Source organism: Pezoporus flaviventris, unplaced genomic scaffold, assembly GCF_033815535.1.
Source record: "Pezoporus flaviventris isolate CSIRO_AGI_PZ_B2104156 unplaced genomic scaffold, CSIRO_AGI_Pfla_v1 ptg000242l, whole genome shotgun sequence".
Classification (NCBI taxonomy): domain Eukaryota; kingdom Metazoa; phylum Chordata; class Aves; order Psittaciformes; family Psittacidae; genus Pezoporus; species Pezoporus flaviventris.
Genome location: NW_026892789.1, coordinates 1 through 15,550, shown reverse-complemented (window position 1 = coordinate 15,550; position 15,550 = coordinate 1). Strand labels below are relative to the sequence as shown.

General features: G+C 59.9%; 2 protein-coding genes across 2 annotated transcripts in view; both read right to left on the bottom strand.

Moving 5' to 3' along the window:
* LOC133263056 (ryanodine receptor 1-like) overlaps nt 1-3,977 on the bottom strand; it is a gene marked incomplete at its 3' end in the record, with an annotated part of 44,600 nt that extends 40,623 nt beyond the window's left edge. Inside the window, exons 1-4 of the mRNA XM_061442683.1 lie at nt 3,876-3,977; nt 2,480-2,594; nt 840-907; nt 7-128 (exon numbers count right to left, since the gene is read on the bottom strand). Of these exons, the coding sequence (XP_061298667.1) occupies nt 7-128; nt 840-907; nt 2,480-2,513 (224 nt within the window). The remainder of the gene's footprint in view (nt 1-6; nt 129-839; nt 908-2,479; nt 2,595-3,875) is intronic.
* Nucleotides 3,978-6,693: 2,716 nt separating this feature from the next.
* Nucleotides 6,694-14,381, bottom strand: LOC133263057 (ryanodine receptor 1-like). The gene is made up of 9 exons (XM_061442684.1): nt 14,217-14,381; nt 13,983-14,123; nt 12,130-12,293; nt 11,355-11,433; nt 11,184-11,272; nt 10,213-10,435; nt 8,424-8,501; nt 6,798-6,873; nt 6,694-6,716 (listed from the first exon to the last, which is right to left on the bottom strand). The coding sequence occupies exons 1-9, from the start codon at nt 14,379-14,381 to the stop codon at nt 6,694-6,696; spliced, it is 1,038 nt and encodes a 345-aa protein (XP_061298668.1).
* Between the last annotated feature and the right edge of the window lie 1,169 nt (nt 14,382-15,550).

Sequence of the window (15,550 nt, the reverse complement as noted above, 5' to 3'; positions counted from 1 at the left end):
TCCCACCTGGTCACCATCTCCTTCTCCTTGTTGGAGGCGTGGCCGCCGGTGCCCAGCGCCAGGGCCGGGGTGCTCAGGAAATACCCACAGTGGTTGTGGAAGTAACGGTTGATGAGGGGCAGCAGCACCTGCCACGGGGGCACCGGACCCATAGGGACCCATGGGGACCCATAGAGACCCACAGGGACCCATAGGGACCCATAGAGACCCACAGGGACCCATAGGGACCATAGGGACCCATAGAGACCCATAGGGGACCCATGGGGACCCATAGGGACCCATAGAGACCCATAGGGACCCATAGGGACACATAGAGACCCATAGAGACCCATAGGGACCCATAGGGACACATAGAGACCCACAGGGACCCATAGGGACACATAGAGACCCATAGGGACCCACAGGGACCATAGGGACCATAGGGACCCATAGAGACCCACAGGGACCCATAGGGACCCATAGGGACCATAGAGACCCAAAGGGACCCATGGGGACCCATAGGGACCCATAGGGACACATAGGGACACATAGGACACATAGAGACCCATAGGGACCCACAGGGACCCATAGAGACCCATAGGGACCCATAGGGACCCACAGGGACCATAGGGACCATAGGGACCCATAGAGACCCACAGGGACCCATAGGGACCCATAGGGACCCACAGGGACCATAGGGACCATAGGGACCCATAGGGACCCATAGAGACACATAGAGACCCACAGGGACCCATAGAGACCATAGAGACCCATAGGGACCCATAGAGACCCATAGAGACCCATAGGGACCCATAGAGACCCATAGAGACCCATAGAGACCCATAGGGACCCCGTCTGACCTTGGCGAAGAACTTGATCTCCTGCTCATGGGGGGATTTCTCCACTCGGCCACTGCTGACCACGGCCTCTGGGGGGCGACAGAGAGAACATGGGGGGGCATTGGGACCCATAGAGACCCATAGAACCCATAGTGCCCATAGCGCCCAGTAGCACCCCATAGCGCCCCATAGAACCCATAGTGCCCCACAGCGCCCCACAGCGCCCCATAGCGCCCCATAGAACCCACAGTGCCCCATAGCGCTGCACAGCTCCCCACAGTGCCCACAGTGCCCCATAGTGCCCCATAGCGCCCCACAGAGCCCCATAGAACCCATAGTGCCCCACAGCGCCCCACAGCGCCCATAGCGCCCCATAGAACCCACAGTGCCCCATAGCGCTGCACAGCTCCCCACAGTGCCCCACAGTGCCCCATAGTGCCCCATAGCGCCCCACAGAGCCCCATAGAACCCATAGTGCCCCACAGCACCCCACAGCACCCCATAGAACTCATAGCGCCACACAGCGCCCGCCAGCACCCCATAGAACCCATAGCGCCCCATAGCGCCCCACAGAGCCCCATAGAACCCATAGCGCCCCATAGCGCCCGCCAGCACCCATAGAACCCATAGCGCCCCATAGCGCCCCACAGAGCCCCATAGAACCCATAGTGCCCCACAGCACCCCACAGCACCCCATAGAACTCATAGTGCCACACAACGCCCGCCAGCACCCCATAGAACCCATAGCGCCCCATAGGCCCCCACAGAGCCCCATAGAACCCATAGCGCCCCACAGCGCCCCATAGCGCCCCATAGCGCCCCACAGCGCCCCATAGAACCCATAGTGCCCCACAGCGCCCCACAGCACCCCATAGAACTCATAGCGCCACACAGCGCCTGCCAGCACCCCATAGAACCCATAGCGCCCCACAGCACCCCACAGCACCCATAGAACTCATAGCGCCACACAGCGCCCCCCAGCACCCCATAGAACCCATAGCGCCCCATAGCGCCCCATAGCACCCCATAGAACTCATAGCGCCACACAGCGCCCCCAGCACCCCATAGAACCCATAGCGCCCCATAGCGCCCCATAGCACCCCATAGAACCCATAGCGCCCCACAGCGCCCCATAGAACCCATAGCGCCCCACAGCGCCCCATAGAACCCATAGCGCCCCACAGCGCCCCATAGCGCCCCATAGCGCCCCACAGCGCCCCATAGAACCCATAGCGCCCCATAGCGCCCCACAGCACCCCATAGAACCCATAGCGCCCCACAGCACCCCATAGCACCCATAGCGCCCCACAGCACCCCATAGAACCCATAGCGCCCCACAGCACCCCATAGCACCCCATAGCACCCCACAGCACCCCATAGAACCCACAGCGCCCCACAGCACCCCATAGAACCCCACAGCACCCCATAGAGCCCATAGCACCCCACAGCACCCCATAGAACCCACAGCGCCCCATAGCGCCCCACAGCACCCCATAGCACCCCATAGCACCCCACAGCACCCCATAGAACCCACAGCACCCCACAGCACCCCACAGCACCCCATAGAACCCATAGCGCCCCATAGTGCCCCACAGCACCCCATAGAACCCATAGCGCCCCATAGCGCCCCATAGCGCCCCACAGCGCCCGTGGGGCCGCACCCAGGTGCGCGATGAACTCCTGGGCCGTGTCCATCCAGCGCAGGAGCTGCTGCAGGAACCCGAAGCGAAACGCTTCTCGATGGACGAGGAGTCGAGCTCCATGTCCTTGAGCCCCCTGGGAGCCACGGAGAACATAGGGGAACATAGGGACCATAGGGAACATAGGGACCATAGGGAACATAGGGACCCATAGGGAACCATAGGGACACATAGAGACACATAGAGACACATAGAGACCCATAGAGACACATAGAGACACATAGGGACACATAGGGACACATAGGGACACATAGAGACACATAGGGACCCATAGAGACACATAGAGACACATAGAGACACATAGAGACACATAGAGACACATAGAGACACATAGAGACACATAGGGACACATAGAGACACATAGAGACACATAGGGACACATAGGGACACATAGAGACACATAGAGACACATAGGGACACATAGGACACATAGAGACACATAGAGACACATAGGGACACATAGAGACACATAGGGACACATAGAGACACATAGAGACACATAGGGACACATAGAGACACATAGAGACACATAGAGACACATAGGGACACATAGAAAACACATAGAGACACATAGAGACACATAGGGACACATAGAGACACATAGAGACACATAGAGACACATAGGGACACATAGGGACACATAGAGACACATAGAGACACATAGGGACACATAGAGACACATAGGGACACATAGAGACACATAGAGACACATAGAGACACATAGAGACACATAGGGACACATAGGGACACATAGGGACACATAGAGACACATAGAGACACATAGAGACACATAGGGACACATAGAGACACATAGGGACACATAGAGACACATAGAGACACATAGAGACACATAGAGGACACATAGAGACACATAGGGACACATAGGGAACATAGGGACCCATAGGGACACATAGGGACACATAGAGACACATAGGGACACATAGGGAACATAGGGACCCATAGGGACACATAGGGACACATAGGGACCATAGGGACCCATAGAGACACATAGGGACCCATAGGGAACATAGGGAACATAGGGACCCATAGGGACACATAGGGACACATAGGGACCATAGGGAGCCATAGAGACACATAGAGAGCCATAGAGACACATAGGGACACATAGAGACCCATAGAACCCATAGCACCCCACAGCGCCCCATAGAACCCATAGCGCCCCACAGCGCCCCATAGAACCCATAGCACCCCACAGCGCCCCATAGAACCCATAGCGCCCCATAGCGCCCCATAGCGCCCCATAGCACCCCACAGTGCCCCATAGAACCCATAGCACCCCACAGCGCCCCATAGAGCCCCATAGCGCCCCATAGACCCATAGCGCCGCGCTCCTCACCGGGTGACGGCGTAGCCGTGCAGCTGCAGGAACTTGAGCAGCTCCTGCGCCTTCTCCCTGTCCCGCGCCTTCTCCTGCGCCGTCAGCGTGTCGTAGGGCACGAGCAGCGGGTGCGAGCCCCCCCCTGCGACCCACGGCGCGGTGGGGCAGAGAGAGCGGCAATGGGGCAGAGAGCGGCAATGGGGCAGAGAGCGGCAATGGGGCAGGGGGGTCAATGGGGCAGAGAGCGGCAATGGGGCAGAGAGCAGCAATGGGGCAGGGGGGTCAATGGGGCAGAGAGCGGCAATGGGGCAGAGAGCAGCAATGGGGCAGGGGGGTCAATGGGGCAGAGAGCGGCAAATGGGGCAGAGAGCGGCAATGGGGCAGAGAGCGGCCAATGGGGCAGAGAGCGGCAATGGGGCAGGGGGGTCAATGGGGCAGAGAGCGGCAATGGGGCAGAGAGCGGCAATGGGGCAGAGAGCGGCAATGGGGCAGGGGGGTCAATGGGGCAGAGAGCGGCAATGGGGCAGAGAGCGGCAATGGGGCAGAGAGCGGCAGTGGGGCAGAGAGCAGCAATGGGGCAGAGAGAGCGGCAATGGGGCAGGGGGTCAATGGGGGCAGAGAGCAGCAATGGGGCAGGGGGTCAGTGGGGCAGAGAGCGGCAATGGGGCAGCAGTGGGGCAGAGAGCGGCAATGGGGCAGAGAGCGGCAAGGGGGCAGAGAGCAGCAGTGGGGCAGCAGTGGGGCAGAGAGCGGCAATGGGGCAGAGAGCGGCAATGGGGGCAGGGGGGTCAATGGGGCAGAGAGCGGCAATGGGGCAGAGAGCAGCAATGGGGCAGAGAGCAGCAATGGGGCAGGGGGGTCAATGGGGCAGAGAGCGGCAATGGGGCAGAGAGCAGCAATGGGGCAGGGGGGTCAGTGGGGCAGAGAGCGGCAATGGGGCAGGGGGATCAGTGGGGCAGAGAGCGGCAATGGGGCAGAGAGCAGCAATGGGGCAGGGGGGTCAATGGGGCAGAGAGCGGCAATGGGGCAGAGAGCAGCAATGGGGCAGGGGGGTCAATGGGGCAGAGAGCAGCAATGGGGCAGAGAGCAGCAATGGGGCAGGGGGGGTCAATGGGGCAGAGAGCGGCAATGGGGCAGAGAGCAGCAATGGGGCAGAGAGCAGCAATGGGGCAGGGGGGTCAGTGGGGCAGAGAGCGGCAATGGGGCAGAGAGCAGCAATGGGGCAGGGGGATCAGTGGGGCAGAGAGCAGCAATGGGGCAGAGAGCAGCAATGGGGCAGGGGGATCAGTGGGGCAGAGAGCAGCAATGGGGCAGAGAGCAGCAATGGGGCAGAGAGCAGCAATGGGGCAGGGGGGTCAGTGGGGCAGAGAGCAGCAATGGGGCAGAGAGCAGCAAATGGGGCAGGGGGATCAGTGGGGCAGAGAGCAGCAATGGGGCAGAGAGCAGCAATGGGGCAGGGGGATCAGTGGGGCAGAGAGCAGCAATGGGGCAGAGAGCAGCAATGGGGCAGGGGGGTCAATGGGGCAGAGAGCATCCAATGGGGCAGAGAGCATCCAGTGGGGCAGGGGGGTCAATGGGGCAGAGAGCAGCAATGGGGAAGAGAGCAGCAATGGGGCAGAGAGCATCCAGTGGGGCAGAGAGCATCAGTGGGGCAGAGAGCGGCAATGGGGCAGCAGTGGGGCAGAGAGCAGCAGTGGGGCAGAGAGCAGCAGTGGGGCAGCAGTGGGGCAGAGAGCGGCAGTGGGGCAGGGGGGATCAATGGGGCATCAGTGGGTCAGAGAGCAGCAATGGGGCAGAGAGCAGCAGTGGGGCAGAGAGCAGCAATGGGGCAGAGAGCAGCAGTGGGGCAGAGAACAGCAGTGGGGCAGAGAGCGGCAATGGGGCAGAGAGCAGCAGTGGGGCAGAGAACAGCAGTGGGGCAGAGAGCATCAATGGGGCAGAGAGCATCAGTGGGGTGCAGAGCATCAGTGGGGTGCAGAGAGCATCAGTGGGGTGCAGAGCATCAATGGGGTGCAGAGAGCATCAGTGGGGTGCAGAGCATCAATGGGGCAGAGAGCATCAGTGGGGTGCAGAGCATCAATGGGGTGCAGAGCATCAATGGGGTGCAGAGAGCATCAATGGGGTGCAGAGCATCAATGGGGCAGAGAGCATCAATGGGGTGCAGAGCATCAATGGGGTGCAGAGCATCAATGGGGCAGAGAGCATCAGTGGGGTGCAGAGCATCAATGGGGTGCAGAGCATCAGTGGGGTGCAGAGCATCAGTGGGGTGCAGAGAGCATCAGTGGGGTGCAGAGCATCAATGGGGTGCAGAGAGCATCAGTGGGGTGCAGAGCATCAATGGGGCAGAGAGCATCAGTGGGGCAGAGAGCATCAGTGGGGTGCAGAGCATCAATGGGGCAGAGCATCAGTGGGGTGCAGAGCATCAATGGGGTTGCAGAGCATCAGTGGGGTGCAGAGCATCAATGGGGTGCAGAGCATCAATGGGGTGCAGAGAGCATCAATGGGGTGCAGAGCATCAATGGGGTGCAGAGCATCAGTGGGGTGCAGAGCATCAATGGGGTGCAGAGAGCATCAATGGGGTGCAGAGCATCAATGGGGCAGAGAGCATCAATGGGGTGCAGAGCATCAGTGGGGCAGAGAGAGCATCAATGGGGTGCAGAGCATCAATGGGGCAGAGAGAGCATCAATGGGGTGCAGAGCATCAATGGGGTGCAGAGCATCAATGGGGCAGAGAGAGCATCAATGGGTGCAGAGAGCATCAATGGGGCAGAGAGAGCATCAATGGGGTGCAGAGAGCATCAGTGGGGTGCAGAGAGCATCAATGGGGCAGAGAGCATCAATGGGGTGCAGAGCACTGGGCTGGGCGAAGGGAGGAGAGGCCCCCCCGGAGCTGTGGGGCAGAGGAGCCCCCATGGGTGCTATGGGGCAGGGGGGGCTCACCCTTGGCCTCCAGCTCCAGCTTCTTCTTGCGGCCCCACGTGTTGTGGTAGTTCTCAGCCAGCTGCTCCGCCATGGCCTGGGGGGGATGGGGGTGGATATGGGGGGATATGGGGTGGGGGTGGGGGGTGGGGGGTGGGGGTGGGGGGATATGGGGGGGATATGGGGGGATATGGGGTGGGGGTGGGGGGAGTGGGGGGTGGGGGGTGTGGGGGGGATATGGGGTGGGGGTGGGGGGTGGGGGTGGGGGGGGATATGGGGGGGATATGGGGTGGGGGTGTGGGGTGGGGGGTGGGGGTGGGGGGTGGATATGGGGGGGATATGGGGTGGGGGTGGGGGTGGATATGGGGGGATATGGGGTGGGGGTGTGGGGTGGGGGGTGGGGGTGGGGGGTTGGGGGGTGGATATGGGGGGGATATGGGGTGGGGGTGGGGTGGGGGGAGGATATGGGGTGGGGGTGGGGGGTGGGCGTGGGGGGGGTATGGGGGGGATATAGGGGGGTATGGGGGGGATATGGGGTGTGGGTATGGGGTGTGGGGGGTGGGGGGATATGGGGTGAGGGTGTGGGGTGTGGGGTGTGGATATGGGGGGATATGGGGGGGATATGGGGTGGGGGTGTGGGGGGTGGGGTGGGGGAGGATATGGGGTGGGGGCGTGGGGGGTGGGGGGATATGGGGGGAATATGGGGGGCATGGGGATATGGGGGGGCTATGGGGGGGATATGGGGTGGGGGTGTGCGGGGTGGGGTGGGGATATGGGGGGATATGGGGGGGATATGGGGGGCGTGGGGGTGGGTGTGGGGTGGGGGGAGGATATGGGGGTGGGGGTGGGGGGCTTGGGGGGTGGGGGTGGGGATTATGGGGGGGATATGGGGTGGGGGTGGGGGGTGGGGAGGAATATGGGGGGGATGTGGGGTGGGGGTTGTGGGGTGGGGTGGGGGGTGTGGGGGATGTGGGGTGCTCATGGGATGTGGGGTGCTATGGGATGTGGGGTACTATGGGGTGCTATGGGATGTGGGGTGCTATGGGGTGCTATGGGATGTGGGGTATTATGGGATGTGGGGTGCTATGGGGTGCTATGGGATGTGGGGTGCTGTGGGGTATTATGGGATGTGGGGTGTTATGGGATGTGGGGTGCTATGGGGTGCTATGGGATGTGGGGTGCTATGGGATGTGGGGTGCTATGGGGTGCTATGGGGTGTGGGGTATTATGGGATGTGGAGTGCTATGGGGTGCTATGGGGTGTGGGGTATTATGGGATGTGGGGTGCTATGGGGTGCTATGGGGTCCTATGGGGTATTATGGGGTGTGGGGTATTATGGGATGTGGGGTGCTATGGGGTGCTATGGGGTGCTATGGGGTGCTATGGGATGTGGGGTGCTATGGGGTGCTATGGGGTGCTATGGGGTGCTATGGGATGTGGGGTGCTATGGGGTGCTATGGGATGTGGGGTGCTATGGGGTGCTATGGGGTGCTATGGGATGTTATGGGGTGCTATGGGGTGCTATGGGGTGCTATGGGGTGCTATGGGGTGCTATGGGATGTTATGTGGTGCTATGGGGTGCTATGGGGTGCTATGGGATGTTATGGGGTTATTATGGGCTGCGCGCTGTGGGGCTCAGGCCCTGACCTGCAGCTCCCGGGACAGGGTGACCCCCGAGAGGTCCACGGGCTGGGGGCTGTAACCGTGGCTGGGGTCGTAGGTGGCCTTGGGGGGCAGAGCAGCGGGAGGGCGCCGTGGGGCAGAGGGACCCACAGACCCCCATAGGGAGCCTATGGACCCCTATGGACCCACAGACCCCCATAGGGACCTATGGACCCCTATGGACCCACAGACCCCCATAGGGACCTATGGACCCCTATGGACCCACAGACCCCCATAGGGAGCCTATGGACCCCTATGGACCCACAGACCCCCATAGGGAGCCTATGGACCCACAGACCCCCATAGGGACCTATGGACCCCTATGGACCCACAGACCCCCATAGGGAGCCTATGGACCCCTATGGACCCACAGACCCCCATAGGGAGCCTATGGACCCACAGACCCCCATAGGGACCTATGGAACCCTATGGACCCACAGACCCCCATAGGGACCTATGGAACCCTATGGACCCACAGACCCCCATAGGGAGCCTATGGACCCACAGACCCCCATAGGGACCTATGGAACCCTATGGAGCCACAGACCCCCATAGGAGCCTATGGACCCACAGACCCCCATAGGGACCTATGGACCCCTATGGACCCACAGACCCCCATAGGGAGCCTATGGACCCCTATGGACCCACAGACCCCCATAGGGAGCCTATGGACCCACAGACCCCCATAGGGACCTATGGACCCCTATGGACCCACAGACCCCCATAGGGAGCCTATGGACCCACAGACCCCCATAGGGAGCCTATGGACCCCAATGGACCCCATGGACCCCCATGGACCCCTATAGACCCCCTGGACCCCTATAGACCCCCATAGACCCCATGGACCCCCATGGACCCCCTGGACCCCTATAGACCCCCATAGACCCCATGGACCCCCATGGACCCCCTGGACCCCTATAGACCCCCATAGACCCCATGGACCCCCATGGACCCCATGGACCCCTATAGACCCCCACAGACCCCATGGACCCCCATGGACCCCCATGGACCCCTATAGACTCCATAGACCCCATGGACCCCTAGAGACCTCTATAGACCCCTATAGACTCTATGGACCCCATGGACCCCTATAGACCCCCATGGACCTCATGGACCCCACGGACCCCATGGACCCCCTGGACCCCCATGGACCCCCATGGACCCCTATAGACCCCTATAGACTCTATGGACCCCATGGACCCCAATGGACCCCTATGGACCGCATAGACCCCCATGGACCCCCTGGACCCCATGGACCCCCTGGACCCCAAAGGACTCCATAGACCCCCATGGACCCCCATGAACCCCATGGACCCCCATGGACCCCTATAGACCCCCATAGACCGCATGGACCCCCATGGACCCCATGGACCCCTATAGACCCCCATAGCCCCATGGACCCCCATGGACCCCTATAGACTCTATGGACCACATGAACCCCATGGACCCCTACAGACCCCTATAGACCCCTATAGACTCTATGGACACCATAGACCCCATGGACCCCATGGACCCCCATGAACCCCATGGACCCCCATGAACCCCCTGGACCCCCATGGACCCCTATAGACCCCTATAGACTCTATGGACCCCATAGACCCCCTGGACCCCCATGGACCCCTATAGACCCCTATAGACTCTATGGACCCCATAGACCCCATGGACCCCATGGCCCCCATAGACCCCCATGGACCCCTATAGACCCCTATAGACTCTATGGACCCCATAGACCCCATGGACCCCATGGACCCCATGGACCCCACAGCCTGCAGACCTGGGCCGATTGGGAGATCTTTCGGGTCTTCTTCTTCTCCACTTTGTCCTCCTCCCCCTCGCGGGCCTTCTCCACCGTCCACTCCCAGGCCAGCATCGCCTGAGGGACTCCTTGATTGGCCAGCGGTAGATCTCCTTGTCCTGGGGGCGCAGGGGGGCGCAGTGGGGCTGGGGAACTCCGTGGGGGTGGATGGGGTCGGGGGAACTCAATGGGGTCGGGGGAACTCAATGGGGTTGGAGGAACTCAATGGGGTGGAGGAACTCAATGGGGTTGGATGGGGTTGGGAGAACTCAATGGGGTTGGAGGAACTCAATGGGGTTGGATGGGGTTGGAGGAACTCAATGGGGTTGGAGGAACTCAATGGGGTTGGATGGGGTTGGAGGAACTCAATGGGGTTGGAGGAACTCAAATGGGGTTGGATGGGGTTGGAGGAACTCAGTGGGGTTGGGAGAACTCAATGGGGTTGGGGGAACTCAATGGGGTTGGAGGAACTCAATGGGGTTGGGGGAACTCAATGGGGTTGGGGGAACTCAGTGGGGTTGGATGGGGTTGGAGGAACTCAATGGGGTTGGGGGAACTCAATGGGGTTGGGGGAACTCATGGGGTTGGAGGAACTCAATGGGGTTGGATGGGGTTGGAGGAACTCAATGGGGTTGGATGGGGTTGGAGGAACTCAATGGGGTTGGATGGGGTTGGATGGGGTTGGAGGAATTCAGTGCGATTGGATGGGGTTGGATGGGGTTGGAGGAACTCAATGGGGTTGGAGGAACTCAATGGGGTTGGGGGAACTCAATGGGGTTGGATGGGGTTGAAGGAACTCAATGGGGTTGGATGGGGTTAGGGGTCCCCAATGGGGTTCAGGGCATCCCAATGGGGTTGAATGGCGTTAGGGGTCCCCAATGGGGTTCAGGGGACCCCAATGGCCTCGGGGTTCTCCCCATAGGGGCTGTGGGGCCCGGAGGCCCCGGTACCTTCTCGGAGAAGGTCTTGTACGGGCGCAGCATCGGATGCGTCTGGCCTCTTCATCCACGGCCTCCCCGAAGGACCAATTGTTCTGGATCTGCCATGGGGGGGACATGTGGGGCGCTGGGACATCAGTGGGGCGCTGTGGGGCGCTGTGGGGCGCAGGGTTGGGGTCCCACCTTGTCGAAGGCCCACTTCTCATGGGTGAACTCCGCGTACTTGTTGATGAAGCCATCGAGCTTCTCGGGGATGATGACACTGGGGGAGAGAGGGGACAAGTGGGGCTGGGTTATGGGGCTGGGTTATGGGGCTGGGTTATGGGGCAGGGCTATGGGCGGCTGGGTTATGGGCTGAGCTATGGGCAGGGCTCTGGGGCAGGGCTATGGGGTTGGGCTACGGGGTTGGGCTACAGGGCTGGGCTCTGGGGCTGGGTTATGGGGCTGGGCTATGGGGAAGGGCTCTGGGGCAGGTCTATGGGGCATTTTTTTGGGCAGGGTTATAGGGCAGGGCTATGGGACTGGGCTATGGTGTTGGCTATGGGGCAGGGCTCTGGGGCTGGGTTATGGGGGCAGTGTTCTGTGGCAGGGTTATGGGGCAAATCCATGGGGCAGGGCTGTCAGTCAGGGCTATGGGGCAGGTTTATAGGGCAGGATTATGGGGCAGGGCTATGGAGCAGGGTTATACGTCAAAGTTATAGGGCAGGTCTATGGGTAAGGTCTATGGGGCTGGTCTATGGGGCATGGCTATAGGGCAGGGCTATGGGGCAGGGCTATAGGGCAGGGCTATGGGGCAAGGGCTATGGGGCAGGGCTATGGGGCAGGGCTATAGGGCAGCTCTATGGGGAAGGTCTATGGGGCATGGCTATAGGGCAGGGCTATGGGGCAGGTCTATGGGGCAGGTCAATGGGGCAGGGCTGTGGGGCAGCGCCGTGGGGCAGGAGGGCCCTGGGCTCACTTGAGGGTCTCCACGGGCTTGGGGTCGAAGTTGCCCTCGGCGTCCACGGCCGCCTTCTTCTCGGTGCGCGAGGAGTAGCTGGCGTCGACGTAGTCGGGCGGGAGGGCGCCGGCGATGGCGCACAGGCACGGCATGGCCAGGCGGGAGAGCTCGGCGTCGAAGCGCTGCCGGCACCCGCGCCCATCATCATCGGCATCGGCATCGACGTCATGGTCATCGTCGTCATCGTTGTCATCGTCATCGTCATCATCGTTGTCATCGTCATCGTCATCATCGTTGTCATCGGCATCATCGTTTGTCATCGTCATCGTCGTCATCGTTGTCATCGTCATCGTCATCATCGTTGTCATCGTCATCATCGTTGTCATCGTCATCGTCATCATCGTTGTCATCGTCATCGTCATCATCGTTGTCATCGTCATCGTCGTCATCGTTGTCATCATCGTCATCGTTGTCATGGTCATCGTCGTCATCGTTGTCATCGTCGTCGTCATCATCGTTGTCATCGTCATCGTCGTCATCGTTGTCATCGTCGTCATCGTTGTCATGGTCACCGTCGTCATCGTTGTCATCGTCGTCATCATCATCGTTGTCATCGTCATCGCCGTCATCGTTGTCATCGTCATCGTTGTCATCGTCATCATCGTTGTCATGGTCATCGTCGTCGTCATCATCGTTGTCATCGTCATTGCCGTCATCGTTGTCATCGTCATCATCGTTGTCATCGTCATCGTCGTCATCGTTGTCATCGTCATCATCGTTGTCATCGTCATCGTCGTCATCGTTGTCATCGTCATCATCGTTGTCATCGTCGTCATCGTTGTCATCGTCATCATCGTTGTCATCATCATCATCATTGTCATCATTGTCATCGGCATCCGCATCGTCGTCATCGTCCGTCATCATTGTCATCATCATCATCATCATCATCATCGTCATCATCGTCATCGTTGGCGTCATCAGCATCATCGGTGGCGGCATCAGCATCGTTGTCATCGTCATTGTCATCGCCGTCATCGTTGTCATCATCCTCATCGTCATCATCGTCATCATCGTCATTGTCATCGTCGTCATCGGCATCATCATCGGCATCATCGGCATCATGGTCATTGTCATCGTCGTCGTCATTGTCATAGTCATCATCGTTGTCATCATTGTCATCGTCATCGTTGTCATCATCATGGACATCAACGTCATCATCATCATCATCATCGTCGTCGTCATCGTTGTCGTCATCATTGCCATCATCGTCATCCCCGTCGTCATCGTCATCATCAACCCATTGTCATCATCGCCATCCCATCCTCCTCCTCCTCATCATCCCCATCATCATCATCGTCCTCATCATCCCCATCATTACCATCTCCCCATAGCCATCCCTATTGTCATCATCATCATCCCCATCATCCTCCCCATCATCATCCCATTGTCATCATCATCATCTCCATCATCATCATCCCCATCATCATCATCCCCATCATCATCCCCATCGTCATCCCCGTCATCCCCATCATTGTCATCATCATCCCATCCCCATCATCCCCATCATCATCATCCCCATCGTCATCTCCATCATCATCATCATCCCCATCATCATCCCATTGTCATCATCATCATCCCCATCATCATCATCCCCATTGTCATCATCATCATCTCCATCATTATCATCCCCATCATCATCATCCCCATCGTCATCCCCATCGTCATCCCCATCATCATCATCATCATCCCATCCCCATCATCCCCATCATCATCATTCCCATCGTCATCATCTCCATCATCATCATCATCCCCATCATCATCATCCTCACCCCACATCCCCGTGCCCCCCATCTCCCCCCCGTGCCCCCCACCTTGTGCGCCAGGGACTGGAAGATGCCCCAGAAGAGCTTCCTGGTGAGGTGCAGCTCCTCCTCGGAGCTCACGCCGTGATTGGGCCACCCGCTGGGCAGGCAGTAGTACTTCCAACACCGCTCGTAGTGATTGGTCAGCAGCTGGGCGGGACGGAGGGCGATTGACCAATGGGGGCATCGCTATGGGGGGGGGGGGGACGGACGACCCCCATAATGTCCTCTCCATCGCCTCACCTTGAGCGGCATCTTGGAGAACTCATTGAGGATGGGCACGTCGAAGACCAGGCGGCGCAGGAGGTGCTGCAGCATCGAGGGGCTGATGTACCTGGGGGGGGGTTGGGGGCCCACGGTTGGGTCATGGTGCCCATGGTTGGGTCGTGGTGCCCATGGTTGGGTCATGGCGCCCATGGTTGGGTCATGGCGCCCATGGCTGGGTCATGGCGCCCATGATTGGGTCATGGCACCCATGGTTGGGTCATGGCGCCCATGGTTGGGTCATGGCGCCCATGGCTGGGTCATGGCGCCCATGGTTGGGTCGTGGTGCCCATGGTTGGGTCATGGCGCCCATGGTTGGGTCATGGCGCCCATGGCTGGGTCATGGCGCCCATGGTTGGGTCGTGGTGCCCATGGTTGGGTCATGGAGCCCATGGTTGGGTTTTGGTGTCATTGATTGGGTTGTGGTGTCAACGGTTGGGTCATGGCGCCCATGGTTGGGTCATGGAGAACATGGTTGGGTCGTGGTGCCCATGGTTGGGTCGTGGCGCCCATGGTTGGGTCGTGGCGCACATGGTTGGGTCGTGGCGCCCATGGTTGGGTCGTGGTGCCCATGGTTGGGTCCTGTCACTCATGGTTGGGTTCTGGGTGCCATGGTTGGGTCATGGTTGGGTTTTGGGTGTCATGGTTGGGTCCTGGCACCCATGGTTGTGTTTTGGGTGCCATGGTTGGGTTTTGGGTGCCATGGTTGGGTCCTGGTTGGGTTTTGGGTGCCGTGGTTGGGTCATGGTTGGGTTTTGGTTGCCATGGTTGGGTTTTGGGTTCCATGGTTGTGCCCTGGTTGGGTTTTGGGTGCCGTGGTTGGGTTTTGGGTGCCATGGTTGTGCCATGGTTGGGTTTTGGGTGCCATGGTTGGGTTTTGGGTTCCATGGTTGTGCCATGGTTGGGTTTTGGTTGCCATGGTTGTGCCCTGGTTGGGTTTTGGGTGCCGTGGTTGGGTTTTGGTTGCCATGGTTGGGTTTTGGGTGCCATGGTTGTGCCCTGGTTGGGTTTTGGGTGCCATGGTTGGGTCCTGGTTGGGTTTTGGTTGCCATGGTTGGGTCCTGACCCCCATGGTTGGGTCCTGGTTGGGTTTTGTTTGCCATGGTTGGGTCCTGGTTGCCATGGTTGTGCCCTGGTTGGGTTTTGGTTGCCATGGTTGTGCCCTGGTTGGGTTTTGGGTGCCATGGTTGGGTCCTGGTTGGGTTTTGGTTGCCATGGTTGGGTTTTGGGTGCCATGGTTGTGCCCTGGTTGGGTTTTGGTTGCCATGGTTGTGCCCTGGTTGGGTTTTGGGTGCCATGGTTGGGTCATGGTA